The 22,438-nt window shown below is 41.8% G+C and overlaps 1 protein-coding gene across 2 annotated transcripts in view; it reads left to right on the forward strand.

Annotated features, from left to right (window-relative positions):
- Positions 1-22,438, forward strand: part of LOC129710284 (adenylate cyclase type 1-like) — a 253,216-nt gene that overhangs the window by 180,408 nt on the left and 50,370 nt on the right. For both annotated transcript variants that reach the window (XM_055657175.1, XM_055657184.1), the window contains 6 exons: positions 2,219-2,316; positions 3,270-3,354; positions 5,395-5,484; positions 8,947-9,203; positions 10,717-10,843; positions 18,176-18,292. In XM_055657175.1, the coding sequence (XP_055513150.1) occupies positions 2,219-2,316; positions 3,270-3,354; positions 5,395-5,484; positions 8,947-9,203; positions 10,717-10,843; positions 18,176-18,292 (774 nt within the window). The remainder of the gene's footprint in view (positions 1-2,218; positions 2,317-3,269; positions 3,355-5,394; positions 5,485-8,946; positions 9,204-10,716; positions 10,844-18,175; positions 18,293-22,438) is intronic.

Below are 22,438 nucleotides of genomic sequence, written 5' to 3' on the forward strand. Positions count from 1 at the left end.
GACTTCGATGTATTCCCTCCCATCTTGACTACCTGGGGCCTGGCGGTGAGAAAGTCCAGGACCCAGGCACACAGGGAGGTGTTGAGCCCCAATTCCATTAGCTTCCCGGCCCAGTCTGGTGGGGACTATCGTGTTGAAGGCTGAACTGTAGTCTATGAACAGCATCCTCACGTAGCCCCCCTTCTGGCTGTCCAGATGGGAGAGAGCGGTGTGCAAGACCTGGGAGACCACATCGTCCGTGGATCTGTTCGGACGGTATGCGAACTGCAACAGGTCCATGTTCCGAGGGAGGAAGATGTGAATCTTCACCAGCCTCTCAAAGCATTTCATGACTATCGAGGTAAGGGCCACCGGACGGTAGTCATTTAGACAGGCTGGGGAGGCATTTTTTGGTTCCGGTACAATAATGGATTTTTTGAAGCAGGCAGGGACCACGGACTTGTCCAGGGAGAGGTTGAATAATGTAGTGAGCACTGGAGCTAGCTGCGTAGCACAGGACTTGAGTACTCGCCCCAAGATGCCATCGGGGTCTGCAGCTTTTTTCGTGTTCACCCGTGTCAGAGCCCTCCTCACGTCGTGCTCGGACAGCGAGAATGTGTGCACATTCCTCCCTTCAGCTTCGGTAGCCAGCCCGCTGGCAGTATTGTCGATAGTCGACAGACCTGGAGTGGTGTTGCCCCTCTCGAAACGAGCGTAAAAGAGGTTCAGGTCATCAGCTAGGGAGTTGGCATTTGCGGAAGAGGGAGGGGTGCTCCGGTAGTTGGTTACAATCCATAACCCCTGCCACAGGCTTCTGGTGTCCTGCTGCTCCATCTGTAAATCCATCTTGTCCCTGTACCTTCTCTTTGCGTTCTTCACCGCCCTTCGCAGTCGGTAGGACTCTGCCTTGTAGACGTCCATGTTTCCTGATGCCAGGCCCGAGTTGTAGGCAGCGGTGCGAGCATTCAGGGCCACACGAACAGACCTGTCTACCCAGAGTTTTTGGTTTGGAAAGGTGCTTACCCTTACCATGGGGATGATGTTGTGAGTCTTTATTAATGCTCATCAGTTTTACTCTAAGTTTACAATTATTCTTGAAGTTTTAAAAGTTTCATTATGTGTATTTTGCTTCACATTGTTTCTTCTGCCTTTTTAGCTCTGTTTAATCTTTCTTTCTCTTCTTGCTTTATTTCCATAAGATCATCTGAATTCAATATTCTAAGGGCCTGTCCCACTTAGGCTATTTTTTAGGTGACTACAGGTGACTAGGCTGTCGCTACATGGTCACCTATATGGTCGTGAGTAGGCTCCTCAGTCGCCCAAAGAGTCGTAGCGATTTTCAACATGTTCAAAGGTTTTCAGCAACAGTCGTGAGAGTGGGTTGATGCGCCCAATGAGCGTAGCTTGACTTCTCCTGACGTAGGTGCTGTCGTAGGTTGTTCCCAGGTGATGTAGGTTGTCGCTGGTGCTGACTTCGGTGAATTCCATTGGCAACTACCTACGTCAACCTACGTCAACTGGCGACAGGTACCGGCGACAGAATTGTCTTCATTTGTCGCTGACAGAGTCGTAACCTGTCGTAGCTGGTCGCAGGTGGACGTAGGTTGACTTTGGTTGTCGCAGCTTGTCGCCTGTGTGGTTGTCATAGGTGGACGTCTTAATGGGTCCCCAGTTGTCGGTAGCTTGCTGTAGCTTGACGTCGACTAGGTGGTAGGTTGTTGTAGCTTGGCGCTATGTTTCTATGGTTCTATGTTTTTACAATGTCGTAGGGGGGGTCTAGTCGCAGGGTTTTCGGCGACCTGCTACGACTGTGACAGTCGCCGGCAGTCACCTAAAAAATCGCCTAAGTGGGACAGGCCCTTTAAGCACGTTCTTGCCTAAACTCTGCACCGTTTCCCAGTGAAGTAATTGAGTCATGGAGTCATAGAGTTGTAAAGTATTTAAACAGTCTCTTTGGCTTAATTTGTCCCTGCTGGCAAAGTGGGCATTTTGGGTTAGTCCCATTAGCTTTTATTCAGCCCATATTTTCACACACAGTTTCTGAGTTAAAATGTAGACATTATTTTTGTCAAACAAAGTTTTATACTTGTGACTTTGAAATAATTTTTGGTAAAATGCACCTAGTTTGTAACTTGGTGTTTTATAAAGTTTTAATCAATCCAGGTCTGGAATAACCAATGGCAGTGCATAGTGACTTATCATTCACAGAAATTATTTGCTTTTGCCCTTCCACCCACAGTATCATCAGCTTCATGATGAATATTTTACCAGTGCAGTCATCCTCTCTTTGATACTTGCTGCCTTATTTGGACTTCTGTATCTTCTCATAATACCACAGTAAGTATTCTTTTTACTTAATACAACTGCCTTAATTCTTTATCTTTCTGATTTAAAAGATCATGATTGTGTGTAAGTTATCATATTTTGCTTAACCTTGTGCAGAAGAAGTCTTAAGCCACTAATATAAGGTCATAAGTAACAGGAGCAGAATTAGGCCATTCGGCCTTAAGTCTACTCTGCCATTCAATCATGGCTGATCTATCTCTCCCCCCTAACCGGGTTCTCCTGCCTTCTCCCATGACACGTGACACAATATTGGTGAATACACATGGATCGAGAGTGTGTCTGATGTTTTAGAGTGGATGTAGAATGGATGGCTAAAAACAAAGTGCTGAAGGAATTCATTAAACCTTCTGTGAAGGGAATGGACAGACTATGTTTCAGGTTGGGACCCTTCTTCAGACTGACTTGTGTCCGTCAAATCTGTGTCTTCATGTAGATAGAAGAAGTGTAGACACAAGAGATGCAGGTGTTGGAATCTGCGGCACGGTGGTGAAGCAGTTGCTGCCTAATAGCACTGGATAACCCGGTTGATCCTGACTATGGGTACTGTCTGTACTGAGTTTATATGTTCTCCCCGTGATCTGCATGGGTTTTTCCCGGAATATCGGGCGTCCTCCCACACACCAAAGACGTACAGATTTGTAGACTATTTGGCTTGGTAAAATTGTACATTGTCTCTAGTATGTGTAGGATAGTGTTAGGGTACAGGGACCTCTGGTCGACACACACACGGTGGGCCAAAGGGCCTACTGTCGCACTGTATCTCTAAACTAAACTAAAAAAATCTAAACTGGAGCAACAAATGATCTGCTGGAGGAACTCAGCAGGTCGAGCAGTATCTTTGGTGGTAGGCAATTGTTGCTGTATCTAATTGTTGCTGTATCTGTTTGAAATCCTGCACCGTATGTTTATATAACCTTGTGTTTCTTTATTTGCTACTCTTGCAGGAGCACAGTCGTCCTTGTTCTCCTGGTATTCTGCATTTGCTTCCTAGTTGCATGTATCTTGTATCTCCATGTCACACGAGTGCAGGTGAAACTTTTTTTTATCATTTTGTGATTTCAGTAGTTCAGATTATGTGATGTTACTTGTTAGAGTAGACAAAGTTATTGCATAACTAGTTCCTAGATCTTGTAGAGATTATCTAGGAACTGAAAGAGCCTTAAGGGCCTGTCCCACGTAGGCGATTTTTTAGCGGACTGCCGGCAACTGCCAAGTTCACGGCACTCGCCTGAAAAACTGGGAACTGGAACGGCGACTGTCAGAGAGGAACACACACACACACACACACACACACACACACACACACACACACACACACACACACACACACACACACACACACACACACACACACACACACACACACACACACACACACACACACACACACACACACACACACACACACACACACACACACAAATAAGGTGGGTGCCAGGGAAAGCGGGGGAGCACTGTCTGAAATTCACACAGTGCAAAGCCAAGGTGATACAGACGCACACCGCGATAAACAGGAAGGTTAAGACGGCTAGCACAGTGTACGGTAAGTCCTTTAAAAGAGGGAGGAGGGGGGCGGGGGGAAGTGCGAGAAGGATGGAGACACTTTTAAGAAGCCAGCCAGAGATATACAGCTGTGAGGTTCGGCGGGCATTTAACATTACCGGTCGGTTATCCTTGCTTCTGAAAACTCGTCCTTATGTTTTTTTCCCCCCCAATGAGCCAATGAAAATGCCTGGTCAGCAAAGGCGATTAACTAAAACTACCTACAACTACCTCGACTAAGTGGGACAGGCCCTTTAAGACTTTTTACAGATAACCTCGCAGTATTTTCTTTCCCCTTGGATCCCGATGTTAATCTTACCAGGTAACTTATTTTGCTGATGAAGACTTGGTTTTCAAGTTTGAAATTTTTGAAAAGCATATACACCTATTAATGTAAGAATCATTGTTGTTGGGAAGAGAATATTCTTTGGCACACCCATCGTTAATTTGCCTGCATGAAGTAGGCTAACTGAGATGCGCCGTTTGCAGATTTCAATCTAACTGGCCAACTCCCACAACTCAGCTATCTGATGTTGCAACCCTTCCAAATCCTAAATGATGCTTGAATCTGACGATTGTTCTCGTCTCCAGGATTCTGCTCCTTGAGAAGGTGCTGGCCATATTTTTTGCCTAGTTCTGTTAAAATACGATTCTTTCACCAGAACCAGATGGCTGGGAAGAAATGTGTTCATTGAATATTAAAAGAGTAAGGCAATATTTCATTTCTAATAATTTTTATATCACAACACCCGTAACCGAGTGGTTAGAATTTACAAGATCTATTGGAGGTGCAGAGCTCCGGTACACAAATGGAAAGCTGGTTATGTACGTAGAGAGGAAGGTATAGAAGGTTTTGAGTAAGGTAGGCGGAAGCCCACATGAAGTTGGATATAAGCTTGGTGACCAAATAGGTTACATAAAAACTAGCTCTTGGCTCCAGCACAGGTTTTCCTATGCATGCAACTAATTTAATGACCTTATTATGGAATTTGCCTCCTAAATAAAAAGTAACGATTGCAATGAACCAAGGTATATTCTGTTTTCTTAACGTTACGAGTATTCTATATCAGGTAATGTGCAGTATATTAATTAGCCGTGTGCAGAAACTATCTGTTCCTTCACATTGGTAACATCTCAAGATACACTAGTGGCTAGTTTCTCTTTGGAGGAAACTTTGATTTTTGAAGTCGGTTTTCCTTAATCTGTAGAAGCTGGTCTCTGAATTAGGAAGGATAGTTTTTATCACCTTTATGGATGATCCTATGATCTTCTACTAGCAGGGATCTAAAGATGTTCAGAGAGCATAGACAACTAGGATTAGAACATGTTTTGCACTACTCCCTACCAATAAATTTTGCAGAATGCATTGTGAGAAAGCACAAAATTAGAATTTAATTAGTTATTGTGAGATTTGCATTAATGACAACCAAAGCAGTAGAAATGCACTAACCAATGTTAACTAAAGGCATTAGAATGGAAATATACGACAAGCATATTTTTCAGAAATATAATTGATTACTTATTCAGTGTTTTCCAGGATGCTTGACAATACAAATTCGAACCATTATCTTCATCTTCATAGTCGTATTGACTTATGCTGTAGCCCAGGGATGTGTGGTAAGCAAATGCAATATTACCTAACCTCTTAAATACATTAAATACATAATGCATATAGAAATTTGAGTAATTTTAACTTTCACTCTTATTTTGTTTTGCTTAATTGAGGATTAGAATCCACATAGATTTTATGTGAAATGTTATTGTTCAGGTTGTTATTTATCTGCCTGTAATTAGGAGTCTAGTCCAGTTGCTCAAAGTTTTGAGAGACCAGGAATGTCCATGGTTCAATTCCCATTCAACATGAATCCTACTGCAGCTTCATATGACTTTGGTTAGGCTGCATTGGGAGTATTGTGTACCGTTCTGGTTGCCCCAATACTGGAAGGATGTGGAGGCTTTTGAACGGGTGCAGACGAGGTATATCAGAATGGGACCTAGATTATGGTGTATTAACTACAGGGAGAGGTTAGACATTTTCTCTGGAATGTCCTGAGCAGTTGTGCGGAGTCCTGATAGAATTGAATACAATTATGAAAGCCATAGATAAGGTAGATAGACATACATTTTTTTACCAGGGTGGAAATATCAAAGACTAGAGGGATTGGCTTTTAGGTAGAGGCAAAGTTTAAAGGAGATGTGTTGGAGCAATTGTTACAGTGCTGGTGAGTACCTGGAACTGGAGGTGGTGGTGGAGGCATATACGACAGTGCCATTTAAGAAACTTTTAGATAGTCACAAGGACAAGGGGTCACAGCTTAAGGATAAGGGGGAAATCCTTTAAAACCGAGATGAGAAGAACTTTTTTCACACAGAGAGTGGTGAATCTCTGGAACTCTCTGCCACAGAGGGTAGTTGAGGCCAGTTCATTGGCTATATTTAAGAGGGAGTTAGATGTGGTCCTTGTGGCTAAGGGGATTAGGGGGTATGGAGAGAAGGCAGGTACAGGATACTGAGTTGGATGATCAGCCATGATCATATTGAATGGCGGTGCAGGCTCGAAGGGCCGAATGGCCTACTCCTGCACCTAATTTCTATGTTTCTATGTTTCTATGTCACATGGGCATGCATGGAATGGAGGGATATGGATTATATGAAAGTAGATAAGATTGGTCGAAGCATCATGTTCAACATAGACATTGTGGCCCAAGGGCTGTACTTTTCTATGTTCTATTTTTTTTAATGTCACATCGATGGAGATGGCTTCCAAAATCGTGAAAGAATTTTGGCCAATATATAATGCTGGGGTTATTGATCTTTGTAGAGTTGCCAACTCCATTACACGCTAACTTACAGAATATGTCAGAGTCTGTTTCAGACAGTTTTGGGAGGGAAAGTGAATGAAAGCCAGTTGAAATAAAACAAACCTCGCAGTATGTGGCTTAAAGGGAAGAGGTCAATATTGCATGAAAAGGTTTGTGTTGACAATGGCAATGAAAACGTGGGATATGGAGAGATTGTGGAGAAAATAGTTCCACAAATTAGCTTGAAAGAATAGGTGAATGAGTCCGAAAGGTTTGTACAGATCATGATCTCAGGAGGGAGATTGTAAGTTTGAATATACTCCTAAAATAAGTCGTGAAACAAATAACAATGATTAGGCCAGTGAATGAATGAAGTGACAAAAAAAAAACAAGTGGCATCTTCGGTGAATCCAGAGCTGCTACAACAATATAGGTATGAAAGAATTTGAAACTTAGTGAATTGGTTAATCTTGTAAATTTGTACATGTTGTTAAATCATTTAAGTCTTTATTTTCTTTGAAGAAGAAACTGGATAGTATTTGTAAATATGCATGATATTACTGCATGATGTATTTGATCATATGTATTGTGCATATATGAAGAAGAACCATGTGTAAGAGATGCATGCCTCTGGGAGCTCTGTATTTACCTTCAATTATATGGCATGTAACTCCATTCCAAATAGGAACACATGTATGTACGACATTTTTAAATTAGAGAAGCATAAATCAACCACAATTTCTGTTCCAGTCCTCTTTGCAGAACTCCCACTGGGTTGGAGGGTAGGTGACTATTGCCAGGATAAAGTAACAACACCTATAATGATGTCATGTGATGAATTGCATTCCAGTAAATGTTCTCACAAATGTGTGGGCCATTGCAATTAGTGTTGATACTTAAGGCTCAGGCTTAGGCATGGGCAATGGCCAGGAATATGAACTTTTCAGAGAACAAGGCCATGCAAACTTTGATAAACCATGGCAAGGAATATTGGCTGCATCAAAAGCCAAACTCCCACTACACTTGGAGAGACTTGCAGATTTGCATCCCTGCTTTAGTGACCTTTCTTGTTTGTTTTGTAGCCCATCAGGAAGGCTTCAGGGCCCTTCTGTTCTTCCTTGAACAGAGACTCAATCAGTTCTCCTCAACTAACACTCTTCTTCGTGTTGCAGAGTTTGGCTTCACCCTTAATAACTTTTCTTTTGACTCTTTTTAGGTTTAGGTTTATTATTGTCACGTGTATTTAGGTACAGTGAATAGCTTTGATTTGCACCCAATCCAAACCAGTCAGATAATATCATATCAATACAATGAAGTCAAACACAAATACGATATGTCGAGCAAAGAGGAAAATACAGAGTGCAGAATATAGTTGTCAGCATTGTAGCACAATAGTTCCATAGACTAGGTCCAATGTACACAATAGGATAGAGGTAAATTGGACAGGACCCCAGCTTATGGGAAGACCATTCAAAAGCCTGACTACAAATGGGAAGAACCTGTTCAGTCATTTGTCTTAGCCATGGGCTCCAGTAGTGCCCACCATTTTGTGGGTTACTTTATTTCGAATGTACCACATTACCATTCCCCAACTTTTTATCTGCTATATTGATGACTGCAGTGGGACTGCGTCCGTGCAGAATTAGTTGATTTCATCAAGTTTACTACTAGCTTCCACTCTACCCTCAAATCCACTTGGACTATCTCTAACTCCTTTCCACCCTATCCTGATCTTTCAGTCTTCACCACATGGGACAGACTGTCAACTGACATCTATGACCACTGACACCCTCGGTTATCTTGACTACACCTCCTCCCATGTTGTCTCTTGCAAGGACACCATCCTTGACTTTCCACTCTGGAACATATGAGATTTCCTTTAAAAAAAAATAAAACATGGCCTCCCCCCACCATTATTGATCTAGCCCCCCTCCCACTCTCTCTCTCTCTCTGTCTCTGCGTCCTACAGTTCTGCTTGTTTCCTCTCTCCTCAGCCAGAACAAGGATAGAGTTCCCCTGGTCCTCACCTCTACCAACCTTTCTGTCTTTGGCCGCCTGCCTTCATAGCTATTGTGCGGCCACACACAGACTGGAAGGACAAGACCTGGTATTCCACTTGTGTTACCTACAACTCCACAGTCTTGCATATAGGTAAAATTGGTGTGTACTTTAGTTAGAGGAGGCACAGAAAATATTGTAGACTTGCAGTTTTAGTTTGTCCCTGGATTTTATTTTCGAAGAAACAGCAATGCTTATTATTTTATTTTGTTTTCCACAGGTTGGCTGCATGCCTTGGGTATGGACCACCAACTCCAGCACCTCCATCATTATTATTGCTCCTGATGGACTCAATAAAACAATGACTGAGTTGCCTTGTGACGCAGCTCATTATGCTTTTCTTGCTTGTGTTGTCGGAACGCTAAGTCTTGCAGTATTCCTCCGTGTCTCTTCATTACCAAAGATGATCCTCCTGCTCATCGTCACTGTTTTGTATATAGTAGTTTTTGAGATTAGTGGATACAGAAGAGCAATGGGGTAAATACATTCATATTTTAATTTGGAAGCATATTACAGTTAACGCTCAATTTTCTAAGTGGTCTAGAAGTGGTTTACAACTGCACTGATATATAACGGTAGAGTTGCTGTTTCATAGTGCCAGGGACATGGGTTCGATCTGACCTTGTGTGCTGTTTGTGTGGAGTTTGCATGTTCTCCCTGAGGCCGAGTGGCTTTTCTCCGGGTGCTCTGATTTCCTTCCACTTTCCACAAGATCTGCGGGTTTGTAGGTTGCTGCATTGGGTTAATTGGTTGCTGTAAAGTATCCCTTGCGTGTAGGGAGTGGATGCAAAAGTGGGAAAACAGATTTAGTGTTCGATGGTCTTGGTAGGCCGAAGGGGCTGTTTCCATGCTGTTTCTCTAACCTAAACTAAACTATACACCTCAGCATGCAAAGATTTGAGGCACAGTTGCTTGTGGCCTAGCATCAGCTTGCTGTGAAGCTTTAAATCGGCGATCTAGGGCCTTACAAACAAAGCATGATTTTACCTCCACGGTCATGTTTGTTGATATGAAAGCCACTACTGGGACCACTGTTGTGGAAATTGGCCCTTTATGGATTATGTGCACCATTGGCCTTGAATAATCAATGTCCCTCTGGGATAAAAATCATGATGGTTGAGTCGACCCACCATTGACCCCAGATGCCAGAAAGAAAAGAGAACACAAAATCAATGAAGATCCGCTCTTCCTGGAAACTCCATGATGGCTAAACTGCCTGTCATATACACCCATTTAGTAAACCAGGTGAAAGTCTGCCTTTAGAATTGAAGCCTTGCTCATTCATTCACTGTATTTTTGCAGCGTAGCCAGGGTGATGTCAATTGTCCTCTCCATGCTGATTATCCACACTCAAACGTGCCCTTGGGTCTTTGTGTAAATACATGTAGTATTGCCATTGAGTATCTCTAAGTATGTAGTGTGGGCATGAAGTACTCAATTGTGTGTAGTGATTGGATTTTCATATAATTCGGTCAGATAGTGCATAGAAATGTTGTCCTACACAATGGAATTTTTGTCCAAACTGTATAATTTAGCTTTGCAGCAATGGAAGTTAGAATTCTTCATGGATTGTTGACAAAAAATATATGATATTTTAAACTTTTATGGATTAATCTTTACAGGTACCATCAGAGAAATGTACACACCCTTTCACCCACAATATTTTCATTTTTTTACTACCCCAAAAAATGCTTAGCTGTGCAGTGTGTACCAATGAACTATGTAATAAAAATGACCTCATAACACCACTGACTGCAATGTCCAAAATATCCATAATGCTAAGATCTATTTTACTTATTTTTCACATACTATACAGCTATACATTTGATAGATAGCATCTTCTGATTTTTTTTAATCAAATAAACTCTTTTTTGAAATTCATTGATTTAATTTCAGTTTCATGTGCATATTATCAATATATCTCTCACCTAAACAGCTAATGTTGAAAGGTTTTCAAGAATATGTTCCTTGTTCTGTATTTTTTTTGTAGACGCGGAGCGATTTATATAAGAGGATTTGAATCCATTTTAGCAATCCTGCTTTTCGCTTGTGCTCTTGGACTTCATTCCAGACAGTTAGACCTAAAGCTGAGATTAGACTACCTCTGGGCAGCGCAGGTAAGATATAAACTGACTATGTACTCAACAATGAATAGAATAAGAGGAAGATAGACACAAAGTGCTGGCGTAACTCAGCCGGTCAGGCAGCATCTTCGGATGCTGAATCTCAGTTCTGACCAATCTTATTGTCTTTTTATTTTAATTTATTTTTCCTACAACCATTCTGAGAATTGTTTTATTTACTTAATATTTTTCTTTCTCTTTCATTACATGTACATGGAAATGCACGACATGCACACTAAATAGGATTAAGAATATCTTGTAGCAATAATATGTGTACATATATGACCAATAATTTTGATTTAAGAACTTAAATGGTATTGATCAATTACTTGCAAGGAGTCATTTAAGAAGGAACTGCAGATGCTGGAAAATCGAAGGTACACAAAAATGCTGGAGAAACTCAGCGGGTGCAGCAGCATCTATGGAGCGAAGAAATAGGCAACGTTTCGGGCCATTCGGAAACGTTGCCTATTTCCTTCGCTCCATAGATGCTGCTGCACCCACTGAGTTTCTCCAGCATTTTTGTGTACTTGCCAGGAGGCACAAGGAACTGCAGGCATATGACCTATTTTGCTTTGAGGTCATTATTTTTGATGATATTTCTCAGCCTTCCATTTGAAAACAAACTGTTAAAGCATCAAAAATATCCATAGGTTCCAAAATTTCCAGTGGAAAGGATGGTGTCTTGTAAATACAAATAGATTCATGAATACTTGGAGATTTTAAACAGGAAATGAATTGCTTGTTGTATTTGGATGCAGTGTGTAATTACAAGCACATCTTAAATAACATCATACATTTCCAGATATTTTTTTCTTTAAATTAATTTCAATAATGTGTTGTCCATTCAACTCTCAACAAAGTAATCTCATATTAACAAAGACATTTGGACAGCTACATGAATAGCACCCAGTTTTGGTTACCCTCCTATAGAAAGAATGTTGTTAAGTTGAAAAGAGTGCTGAGATGATTTACGAGGATGTTGCCAGAGCTCAAGGGCCTGAGCTGTAAGGAGTGTTTGGGCATGTTAAGACTTTATTCCTTAGAGTGCAGGAGGCTGAGCGGTGATCTTACAGATGTTCATAAACCCATGAGGGAATAGATACAGTGAATGCAGTCATTGACCAAGAAAAGAAGAGTCAAGGACAACAGCACGTTGATTTAGTTTGAGAGGGGAATGATTTAAAAGGAACCTGAGGGACATTTTCATACAGAGGGTGGTGGGTATATGGAACAAACTACCAGAGGAGGAGGTAGCTGTGGGTGGTACAATAACATTTAAAATACATTTAGATAGGTACATAGGTAGGAAAAGTTTAGAGGGATATGGGTCAAACGCGGGCAGGAGTAGCGTAGACGGGGCATTTTGGTCGGCATTTCAAGAGAGCTAGATAAGGCTCTTAAAAATAGCGGAGTCAGGGGATATGGGAAGAAGGCAGGAACGGGGTACTGATTGGGGATGATCAGCCATGATCACATCGAATGGCCTACTCCTGCACCAATTGTCTATTGTCTATTGTCTATTGGCGTGGGAAATTGGGCCAAAGAACGTGTTTTATTGAGAAAGTGAGGTAGGATGCAGGAACAACAATGCATTACAGCAATTAAACAACAAATTGCAACCGTACTCACTGCAGTTAATTTAAAGTTCATCTTTACATTATGTTGTACATGTTACTGTAATACTGAGCAAATACATTGACATTTATGATATTGATTTAAAAAAATCCTTTTTATAAATGTAGGATATATCAGGTTAAAGAGAAAGGGAAAAGTAGCAAGCTTACAGCATAAGATTCAACATTAAGACTATCAATGGTGTTAAAAAGAGTTTACAGCTGCATGTCCTGTTTCATAAAAGACCAAATAGTGTCAGATAATAATGCTGATCTATTTTTATTTCTTTGTCCCATTGAGGCATATTACACTGCCCTTTGTTTTATTTGAATGAATTTCCCTCACATGTATTTCCTGCCTATGTATTTAGGTTGGCCAATTAAGTAATTATAACTGCAGATAGTTCCTTTAGAATTTAAAAGCATTGTATGCTTTTCATTAAAATTAAAATTAAGATAGAATAACAGGCGAATGCATTCTTTTTACAAAGATAATATACTCCCTGTGGCTTCACTTAGTGAATTAGTTCATAATCTGAGAGAGAAATGAAATGCCTCAGCCAGAAATGGATTATAAGATCAAAGCGTGCACATCTTAAACTGAAATCGACCTATTTGATAATGTAAAATTATGACGTGTACTTGCTTTATAATGAAATGTTATTTATCGTATTAAGCACGTTCCAGCGATTGTGTAATAGCTGTCTCCTGCTATTGCTTTTTTTTTCTACTGTTTTCATCTTGATTTCTTAACATCAGATAAAAATGTATTAAACAGCAGGGTGGTTGACCCAATGTGGTAGGATGGTGTGAATGGTCAAATCAAAGAGGGAGTTCTGTGTAAAGGCTAATGGTTGTTAAGTAAGAGGTAACACTAATTATTAACATTATAGAAATATTAAAGGATAAATAGGGTGGTTTGTAATCGATAAGTAGGGGGGAGATTTGTATTTTGAAAATATTCTACCGCCTGCTCATAAGTGCATATTTTTCACTCAAGGTCCCGGGGCAGTGCTCCCGCCCCTCCAGTCGCCGTGCTTCACACACACAGCCCCGGCTCCACCCCTCTCTCTTCCCGGGAAGACGCGGTGAACACAACAGGGAGCAACGTTTAAAACTGCCTCAGCTCACACCCATCCGCTCCCGCCACCGGCCCTCTCCCTCCCTTCTCTCCTTCCCTTCCCTCCCTCCTTTCCCTTCTTCCCTCCCACCCTTCTCTCCTTCCCTTCCCTCACTCCCTCCAAAGGTGGTGGACAGATAATTCAATCAATTATATACGACATGGATAACAAGCATTTCATTTCCTGTTTCTCTTCTCAGTGAACCTTTGGTGCAGTGGAGAAAAAAAAAACTTTTGATACAGACACCCACACATATTTGCCGTTTTAGAAACTTAGCGGGTGATGCAGCATCTATAGAGTGAAGGAATAGGTGATGTTTCGGGTGGAGACCCTTTTTCAGACTGAATATTCTTTAGAATATTGTGTTCAGTTCTGGGCACCCTGTTATTGGAAAGATATTGTCAAGCTTGAAAGGGTTCAGAAATGTTTTAGGAGGATATTCTCTATGTTTCTATGATTTTGCCAAGACTTGAAAGTTTCAACTGTAGGGAGAGTTTGAGTAGAATGGGTCTCTATTCCATGGAGCTTCGGAGGAAAGGGGGAGATCTTACAGAGGTATACAAAATCATGAGAGGAATAGATCAGGTAGATGGTCAGAGTCTTTTATCCAGAGTAGGAGAATCGAGGACCAGAGGACATAAGTTCAAGGTGGAGGGGAAAAGGTTTAATAGGAATCGAAGGGGTAACTTTTTCCACACAGAGGGTGGTGGGTGTATGGAACAAGCTGCCCGAGGAGGTAGTTGAGGCTGGGACTATTCCATCATTTAATAAACAGTTGGACAGGTACATGGATTGGACAGGTTTAGAGGGTTAAGGGCCTATTCTACTTTCCCAAGTTATTCACGAATTCTCCTGAGTTTTCAAACTCACAGAATGTTTGTAACGAGTTCGTAGGAGGCCGTAGGAGTTTGTGGATATATCGTAGCGGCTTGTTATGCCAGCCGTAGGTACTCTGGGCTATTTGTTTACTTGTGGACATTTTTCATCACTTCGAAAACATGTCCCAACTTACCTGATGCCCCGACTACCTACGGCTGGCATAACGAGCCACTACGATATATCCACGGACTCCTATGGCATCCTACGAACTTGTTACGAACATTCTGCGAGTTTGATAACTCGACGGAATTTGTGAGTAACTCAGGAGACTTTGTGAATAACTCGGGAAAGTGGGACAGGCCCTTTATAGACCAAGCACAGGCAAGTGGAACTAGGGTAGGTGGGACATTGTTGGCTAGAGTGGGCGAGTTGGGCCGAAGGACCCGTTTCCAGGACTGTATTGATCACTGTCAATAGAGTAAATAGATCACTGTATTAATCTATGACTCTATGACTATATGGTTACTAATGACATTCTGTAGATAATTCATCATATTGGTTCTGCATATAAACCTACTAATTCAATGATTATCAAACTGGGGCAGAAGTGGTAGGGAAACGATTGTAATCTTAAATGTAACCCACAGCTAGAGAGCTCATCCGGAAAATTCACTGGTAGTTTGAATAATAATTAAAGAGAGCCCTCCGGGAACAATTTTCAGAAAAGATAGTAGGTACATATGCAGGCGGAACTGGAAATTGTATTGGTTAGGCAAGATGCTGGCAGATGGAAACGATGTCTGAACACTGAATAACCTGTGAACATAAATATTTGACTCTCCCATTGTATCATTTCTGCAGTTCAAAGCTGTGGTAAAGTGAACACAACCATCCTGAATATCAAGAGTGAAGATTCACATGAAACTTACTGCATAATAAGCATGTCACCAGAGAGGCACATATTCACAGGGCTTTGCTTAAGCACTGGGATTTACCAGCTGCTGACCACTGACACAAAATACTTTGAAGTATTCAATGTCAACGTGAGGCTCACCACCAGAGGAATCACCAAGCACAGGAACTGTGGCAGGCCGAGAGATTGACCTTGGCTCTTGGCCAGTGTTACCCAGTGTATAGAGGAGTAGATGCCATAGCCGATGCTGAATTGGGCCTGCACTCCGTACAGTGGTTTAAGTTTATTATTGTCATGTATACTGAGGTACAGTGGAAATCTTTGTTTTACATGCTATCCAATCAAATCAGATAATACCAATCAGATACAATCAAGTCTAACTCAAGTACAATGGGTAGAGTGAAGGAAATGGTACTGAGTGCAGAATAGTGGCCCACAGAACTTGCAGAACACCATAAGTATTTTAGTGGGAAAAAATGCCTTGGCTAAAAGGAAAGAGAAAAGGGTGTTCTGCACTATCCAGAATATGGTTGTGTACAGTATTGACGAGTTTGGACCTCACACTGGCATTGAATCACAGTAGGCTCCATGTTGTCTAATCACCACACACTGCAAATTCAGGCTTTTGGTAACAGATTCTGTAGAACGTAGACTGTTGCTAACATGGCCACGGGATCCACTATATTCCAGGATCAAGAAAAAAATGTCTGAATGCTTCAAATCATAAGGTCATAAGAGATAGGAGCAGAATTCGGCCATTCATAGAAACATAGAAAAATAGGTGTCAGCCATTTGAGCCAGCACCGCTATTCAATATGATCATGGCTGATCATGTAAAATCAGTACCCCCTTGCCTGCTTTTTCCCTATATCCCTTGATTCCTTTAGCCCTAAGAGCTAAATCTATCTCTCTTGAAAACGTCGGCCCATCAAGTCTACTCCACCATTCACTCATGGCTGAATTCGCTCTCTCCTAACCCCATTTTCCTGCCTTCTCCCCATAACCCCAGACACCCGTACTAATCAACAATCTATCTATCTCTGCCTTAAAAATATCCATTGACTTGGCACCCACAGTCTTCTGTGGCAAAGAATTCCACAGATTCACCATCCTCTGACTAAAGAAATTCCTCCTCATTTCCGTCCTAAAGGAGCGTCCTTTAATTCTGTGGCGATATTCCTAGACTCTCCCATGAGTAGAAACATCCTCTCCACATCTACTCTATTCAAGTATTTCACTATTCAGTACATTTCAATGAGATCATCCCTGATTCTTCTAAACCAGCTAATACAGGCCGGAGGCATCAAACGCTCATCATATGTTAACCCACTGATTCCTTGTATCATTCTTGTAAACCTCACCTGCATGCTCTCCAGAGCCAGCACATCCTTCCTCAAATTTGGTGCCCAAATTAGCTCACAATACACCAAATGCAGCCTGACCAGCGCCTTACAGAGCCTCAGCATCACATCCCTGTTTCTGTATTCTAGCCCTCTTGAAATAAATGTCAGCATTGCATTTGCCCTCTTTACTACCAATTCGACCTGAAGATTAACGTTTTGGGAATCCTACACCAGCAATCCCAAGTCCCTTTGTGCCTCTGGTTTCTGGATTCTCTCCTAATTTAGAAAATAGTCTATGCCTTTATTCCTACAACCAAAATGAATGACTCCACACTTTGCTACATTTCTTGCTTTTGTCCATTGTAGGCTGGAATGCAGAGTTGCAGAGACCTGTAAGCCTCATCACATCACAGCCTCCGTGCCTCTTTAGCCCCGTTCACCATGTGTCAGTATTGGTGCTGGAAACCCAGCCAGGTCAGATAGCCCAAGCCATAGCTGATGCTCAATTACTTTGGGCCTGTGTTCAGTACAGTTGGGTCTAGGTTTATTATTGTCACGTTTACCGAGGTACAGTGATAACTTTTGCTTTGCACGCTATCTAATCAAATCAGATAATATTATACTTAAGATAGTCACAAAATGCTGGAGTAACTCTGGAGAAAAGGAATAGGTAACAACATCGCTGGAGAAAAGGAATAGGTGACGTTTCGGGTCGAGACCCTTCTTCAGACTATAGAAGCAATAAAGCGAATTCAAGTTTAATGGGAAGAGTGAAGGAACTGAGTGAAGAATAGTGGCCCACAAAACATATAGAAGCATATTAGATACGGTAAGTATTTTAAAGTGGGGAAAAAAAATACTTGGCTAAAAAGTAAGAGAAAAGGGTGGTTGGACTGCATATCTCCTTCGTGTTTAATTTGCACTTTCACTTGTATGCTCTTTCACTTGTGTTAAACACTAAATGGCCAATATCCATGCAGCATTACTTTGTGGTTTAACAGGATGTGACCATCCCTTTAGATATTTACTAATATTATGGTTCAAAATTTCCCCAATGCTAGCCGTGAAATGCTAATTTCAGTTTATTTGTGACTTTTGTCAAAGTATTGTTCAAAAACATTTGATATGCTTTATGAAAGTTGAGTTGAAAACAAAATTGTTGAGTACACATTTTTTTGATTAAATACAGCAGAAACAGAGGTTAAAAAGTTACATATGTTTAGGAATTGCACTGTGGGCTCCCCCATATTGCTTCTGCTATCTTCTGCATTCGTACCACCGAAATCCAATGAACATGAAAGGAGTTTCTGCCTAAATTAAATGTGTAGAGCTTAGAAAGCCCATGCAGTGTGGGAAGTGTCTAGGTCTTTTGCAGCATATTAAACGTCATCTACTACTGTTTCATTGTTTTCTCTCAAGTGTTTTTTTTTTAAACACAGTATTTCTTTCACTGTTCACCACATTGTTAAGAGTTAATGGAGTCATCAACTCATTGACTGCATTTTCTCTTTCAGGCTGAAGAAGAGAGAGATGACATGGAACGAGTAAAGCTCGATAACAAACGGATTCTCTTTAATTTATTGCCAGCACATGTCGCACAACATTTTCTATTGTCTAATCCACGGAATATGGTGAGAAAAATCTTGTTGAATAAAAAAAAGAAGTGGCATTCTGCAATAGGTTTATTCCCTAAAATAAAGCGTGTTTTCTTCTCAGTGAAGAAAGCAGATGTAGAATAATGTATTTCCTGCTGAAATGAATAACAATGCAGAAGTGTCACTGAAACAGCAGTGTGCCTGAAATTGGGATAATTTTGACAAGGACTCAAATCCATAACATTGGTTTCATAAAATTTTGTTGTGTTGCTACCGAGCTGCATCATCCATAGATACAGAACAATTAATATTTACTAGAATGTAATATTTTATTTAACTGAATCTCAACAGTGAGATTTGAGAATGCTGCAATTATTCCTTATATTGACCATTTTTAAATCTGATGGCCTAAAATTCTTTGCACCTGAAAAGATCATTATATTGGCAATGCATGAAAGATTTATCTGAGAGCCTGCTGCAGTAATATTTGGAGGTGGCATGATTGTTGCAGTCAAGGATCTTTCCACTATATGCTCCTAATGGCAGAACTTCAGTGTAGCAAAGTGTGGAGTTGTGCATTTTGGCAATCATAACAATAAAGGCGTATATTATTTTCTAAATGGAGAGAGAATCCAGAAATTGGAGGTGCAAAGGGACTTGGAAATGCTGGTGCAGGATTCCCAAAATGTTAATTTAGAATAGAATAGAATCTTTATTTGCCACGCAACCAGGGTTGGTGGTATTTGGGTTCGGTACATGATGGTACACTGCTTTAGTTACATACCACTAATAACACAGATCACCGTAATAAAGTGCATCCATACCACATCACAAATCACACATCTCACCAACATTACATAATGCAAAAGAACAAACAAAGACCATAGACAAGACACTGTATACATCAGAAATCATATTATTGTCTGATTATTGGACGGAATTAAGAGTTCTTATTGCTGAGGGGAAGAAACTGTTTTTAAAGCGGGTGGTTTTAGTAGCAAGTGACCTGAGGCGCCTCCCTGAAGGGAGAGACTGAAAAAGGTGATTTGCTGGATGGGAGTGGTCCGAGATGATCTTTTTTGCCCGTTTTGAGGTACGTTGAAGATAAATGGAATGGATTGAGGGGAGGGGGGAGTTGATGATCCTGGAGGCCTTGGAAACAATGCGCTGTATTCTATGTAGTGAGTGACTATCGGTGTTACCGTACCAGACTGTGATTGAGGAGGTGATGATGCTTTCAATGATTGATTGATAGAAACGGACCAGGAGGTGTTTATGGACTCTGAACTTTTTGAGCTGTCTGAGGAAATATAGGCGTTGTTGACCTTTCTTGATGACGTGGTCTGCATTGATGTGCCATTTTAGGTTATTGGAGATATAGGTGCCTGGAAACTTAAATGAGTTTGTGGAGGTTATGGGGTGAGAGTTGACATGGACCGGGGGTTTGTGGTTTTGATTGCGTCTGAAATCTGTGATAGTTTCTAAGGTTTTTGAAGTATTAAGCTGGAGGTTGTTGTCTGCGCACCATTTGACTGCGCTATCGACTGTCAGATGGTATTGTGATTCGTTGTTGTCTGAGATAAGGCCAATTATTGTTGTGTCGTCTGCATATTTAAAAATTTTAACTGAGCTGCATTGGGATGTGAGGTTGTTGGTGTAAAGTGAAAAGAGCTGGGGTGACAGACCGCACCCTTGGGGGGCTCCTATGTTGAGAGTCAGAGGGCTGGAGAGTTTTTCACCCACCTTGACTCTTTGCTGTCTGTTTGTTAGAAAGTGTAGAATCCAATGGCACATGGCTGGGTGAATGCTCATGTCCAACATTTTATTGTAGAGTTTAATCGGGTGTATAGTATTAAAGGCCGAGCTAAAATCTATAAACAGGATGCGTGCATAGGTGTTCGGTGATTCCAGATGATGCAGGGAATAGTGAAGAGCTAAGTTGATAGCATCCTCAACAGACCGGTTGGCACTATATGCAAATTGGAAAGGGTCCATGATGGGGGCAGTGTGAATTTTCAGATGGGTGAGGACTATGTGCTCAAAGGCCTTCATGGCGACTGATGTTAATGCCACAGGTCTATAATCGTTCAGGCAGCTCACCTTGGAGGACTTGGGCACAGGGATGATAATGGATGATTTAAAACACTGCGGGACTCTACATTGGCTGAGGGAGGTGTTAAAGATGGAGGTGAACACAGGGGCCAGCTGAGCTGCACAATGGTTGAGAGCAGCGGGGCTGAGGTTGTCAGGCCCTGCCGCTTTTCTTTTATTAAGATTTTTGAAGGCCGCCCTAACCACCACCTCCTCAGAGATGGTGAATGGTGCTGAGTTAGGTGGGGGGGGAGGCATGGATGGCGGGGTGGCATTGTCAAAGCGTGCATAAAAAGTGTTCAGTTTTTCCGGTAAATCCGGATCCTCGTCTGGGATGGGAACAGGACGTTTTTTGTAGTCCGTCATCGTCTGTAGATGTTTCCAGACTTCTCTTGAATTGTGGGTTTTGAGTTGTTGTTCCAATTTGTTTGAATAAGTTAATTTTGCTTTCCGAATTGCAGACCTGAGTTCGTATTTTGCTGATTTATACTGATCCTTGTTACTGTTGGTGTAGGCTGCATTTTTCTTTTTGCGAAGAAGTTGTATGTGTTTGTTGAACCAGGGTTTACCATTGCTGGGTATTGTGACAGTTTTGTAGGGGACGCACAGTTCTTCACAGTAGCGGACGTATGACGTCACCACGTCAGTGTACACGTCGATGTTGTTGCTGGATGCGTCGAGGAAGAGGTCCCAGTCAGTACATTCAAAACATCCCCTTAGCGTTTCGATGACATCCTCTGACCAGGACTTAACGGTTATTGTTTTAGGCTTGATGGATTTCAGTTTTTGTTTGTATGTGGGGATGAGCAGCAGCATTACATGATCGGATCTGCCCAGTGGAGCACGTGGAAAGGCACGGTAAGCGCCAGTGATGTTAGTGTAACAATGATCCAATGTATTGTTTTCTCTGCTCGGGCATGTAACTTGCTGAGTGTAGTTAGGGAGTTCTTTTGTTAGACAGCTGTGGTTGAAATCGCCCAAGGCTATAATGATGGAGTCCGGATGCGAGCTTTCCATGGAGGAAATGTGGTGTGATAAAATATCCATAGCCGTGTTAGCATTAGCATCGGGTGGAACATAGACGCCAATTAACACAACAGATGAGAATTCTCTTGGTAGGTAGAATGGTCTGATGATCAAACAGAGGAATTCAATATCAGGGGAGCAGTGTTGTGATTGTACTGTGATGTTATTGCACCAGCGTTGATTGACAAGGAAGCAGATACCCCCTCCCTTGGACTTGAGTGACAGCGCTGCCGACCTATCGGCTCTGTAGATGGTAAAGCCGGGTGGGGTTACTGCTGAGTCGGGAACAGATTGATCCAGCCAGGTTTCTGTGAAGCAGATTGCAGAAGATTCGTTGTACTCTCTCCTTGAGTGGATCAAAAGCTGGAGTTCGTCCATCTTATTCCGGAGGGAACGGACGTTGGAGAGAAGTAGTGCCGGTAGTGGAGGCCGGTAGGGCCGCTTCCTGAACCGAGCCAGGACTCCTGCTCGCCGTCGGACAAGCCGTCGACCAGGCCTAGGAGAGGTCCCGGGGTATGGCCTAGGTGTGGTGTTCCAGGCGCGTAATTCCACCGGAAGGGTTTGTATAAGGGTCGGAGATCCAAAAACTCTGTTCGATCTTGCCCTTATAGTGAGCAACTCAATTCGGTTGTAATTGAGTATGCAGCAGGAGGAGGTTTTAACATAGAAGAACAAAAGGGCGTAACATATAAGCAGGGACTGTACCGGCGCGCGCCTCAAGGCCGCCATCTTACAAGTCTAATTGGTAGTAAGGAAGGCAAATTCAATACTAGGATTTATATCAAGAGGTCTGGAATACAAAAACAGAGATGTATGTGGAAAGGATGTTTCTACTGGTGGGAGAGTCTGGGAGCAAAAGTCATAGCCTCAGAATGAAAGGGTGCACTTTTAGAAAGGAGGTGAGGAGGAACTTATTTAGTCAGAAGGTAGTTAATCTGTGAAACTCATTGCCACAGAGGGCTGTGGAGGCCAAGTCAGTGGATATTTTTAAGACAGAGATAGACAACTTCTTGATTGGAATGAGTGCCAATGGTTATGAGGAGAAGGCAGGAAAATTGGATTCGG

Source organism: Leucoraja erinacea, chromosome 2 (genome assembly GCF_028641065.1).
Source record: "Leucoraja erinacea ecotype New England chromosome 2, Leri_hhj_1, whole genome shotgun sequence".
NCBI classification, from domain to species: domain Eukaryota; kingdom Metazoa; phylum Chordata; class Chondrichthyes; order Rajiformes; family Rajidae; genus Leucoraja; species Leucoraja erinaceus.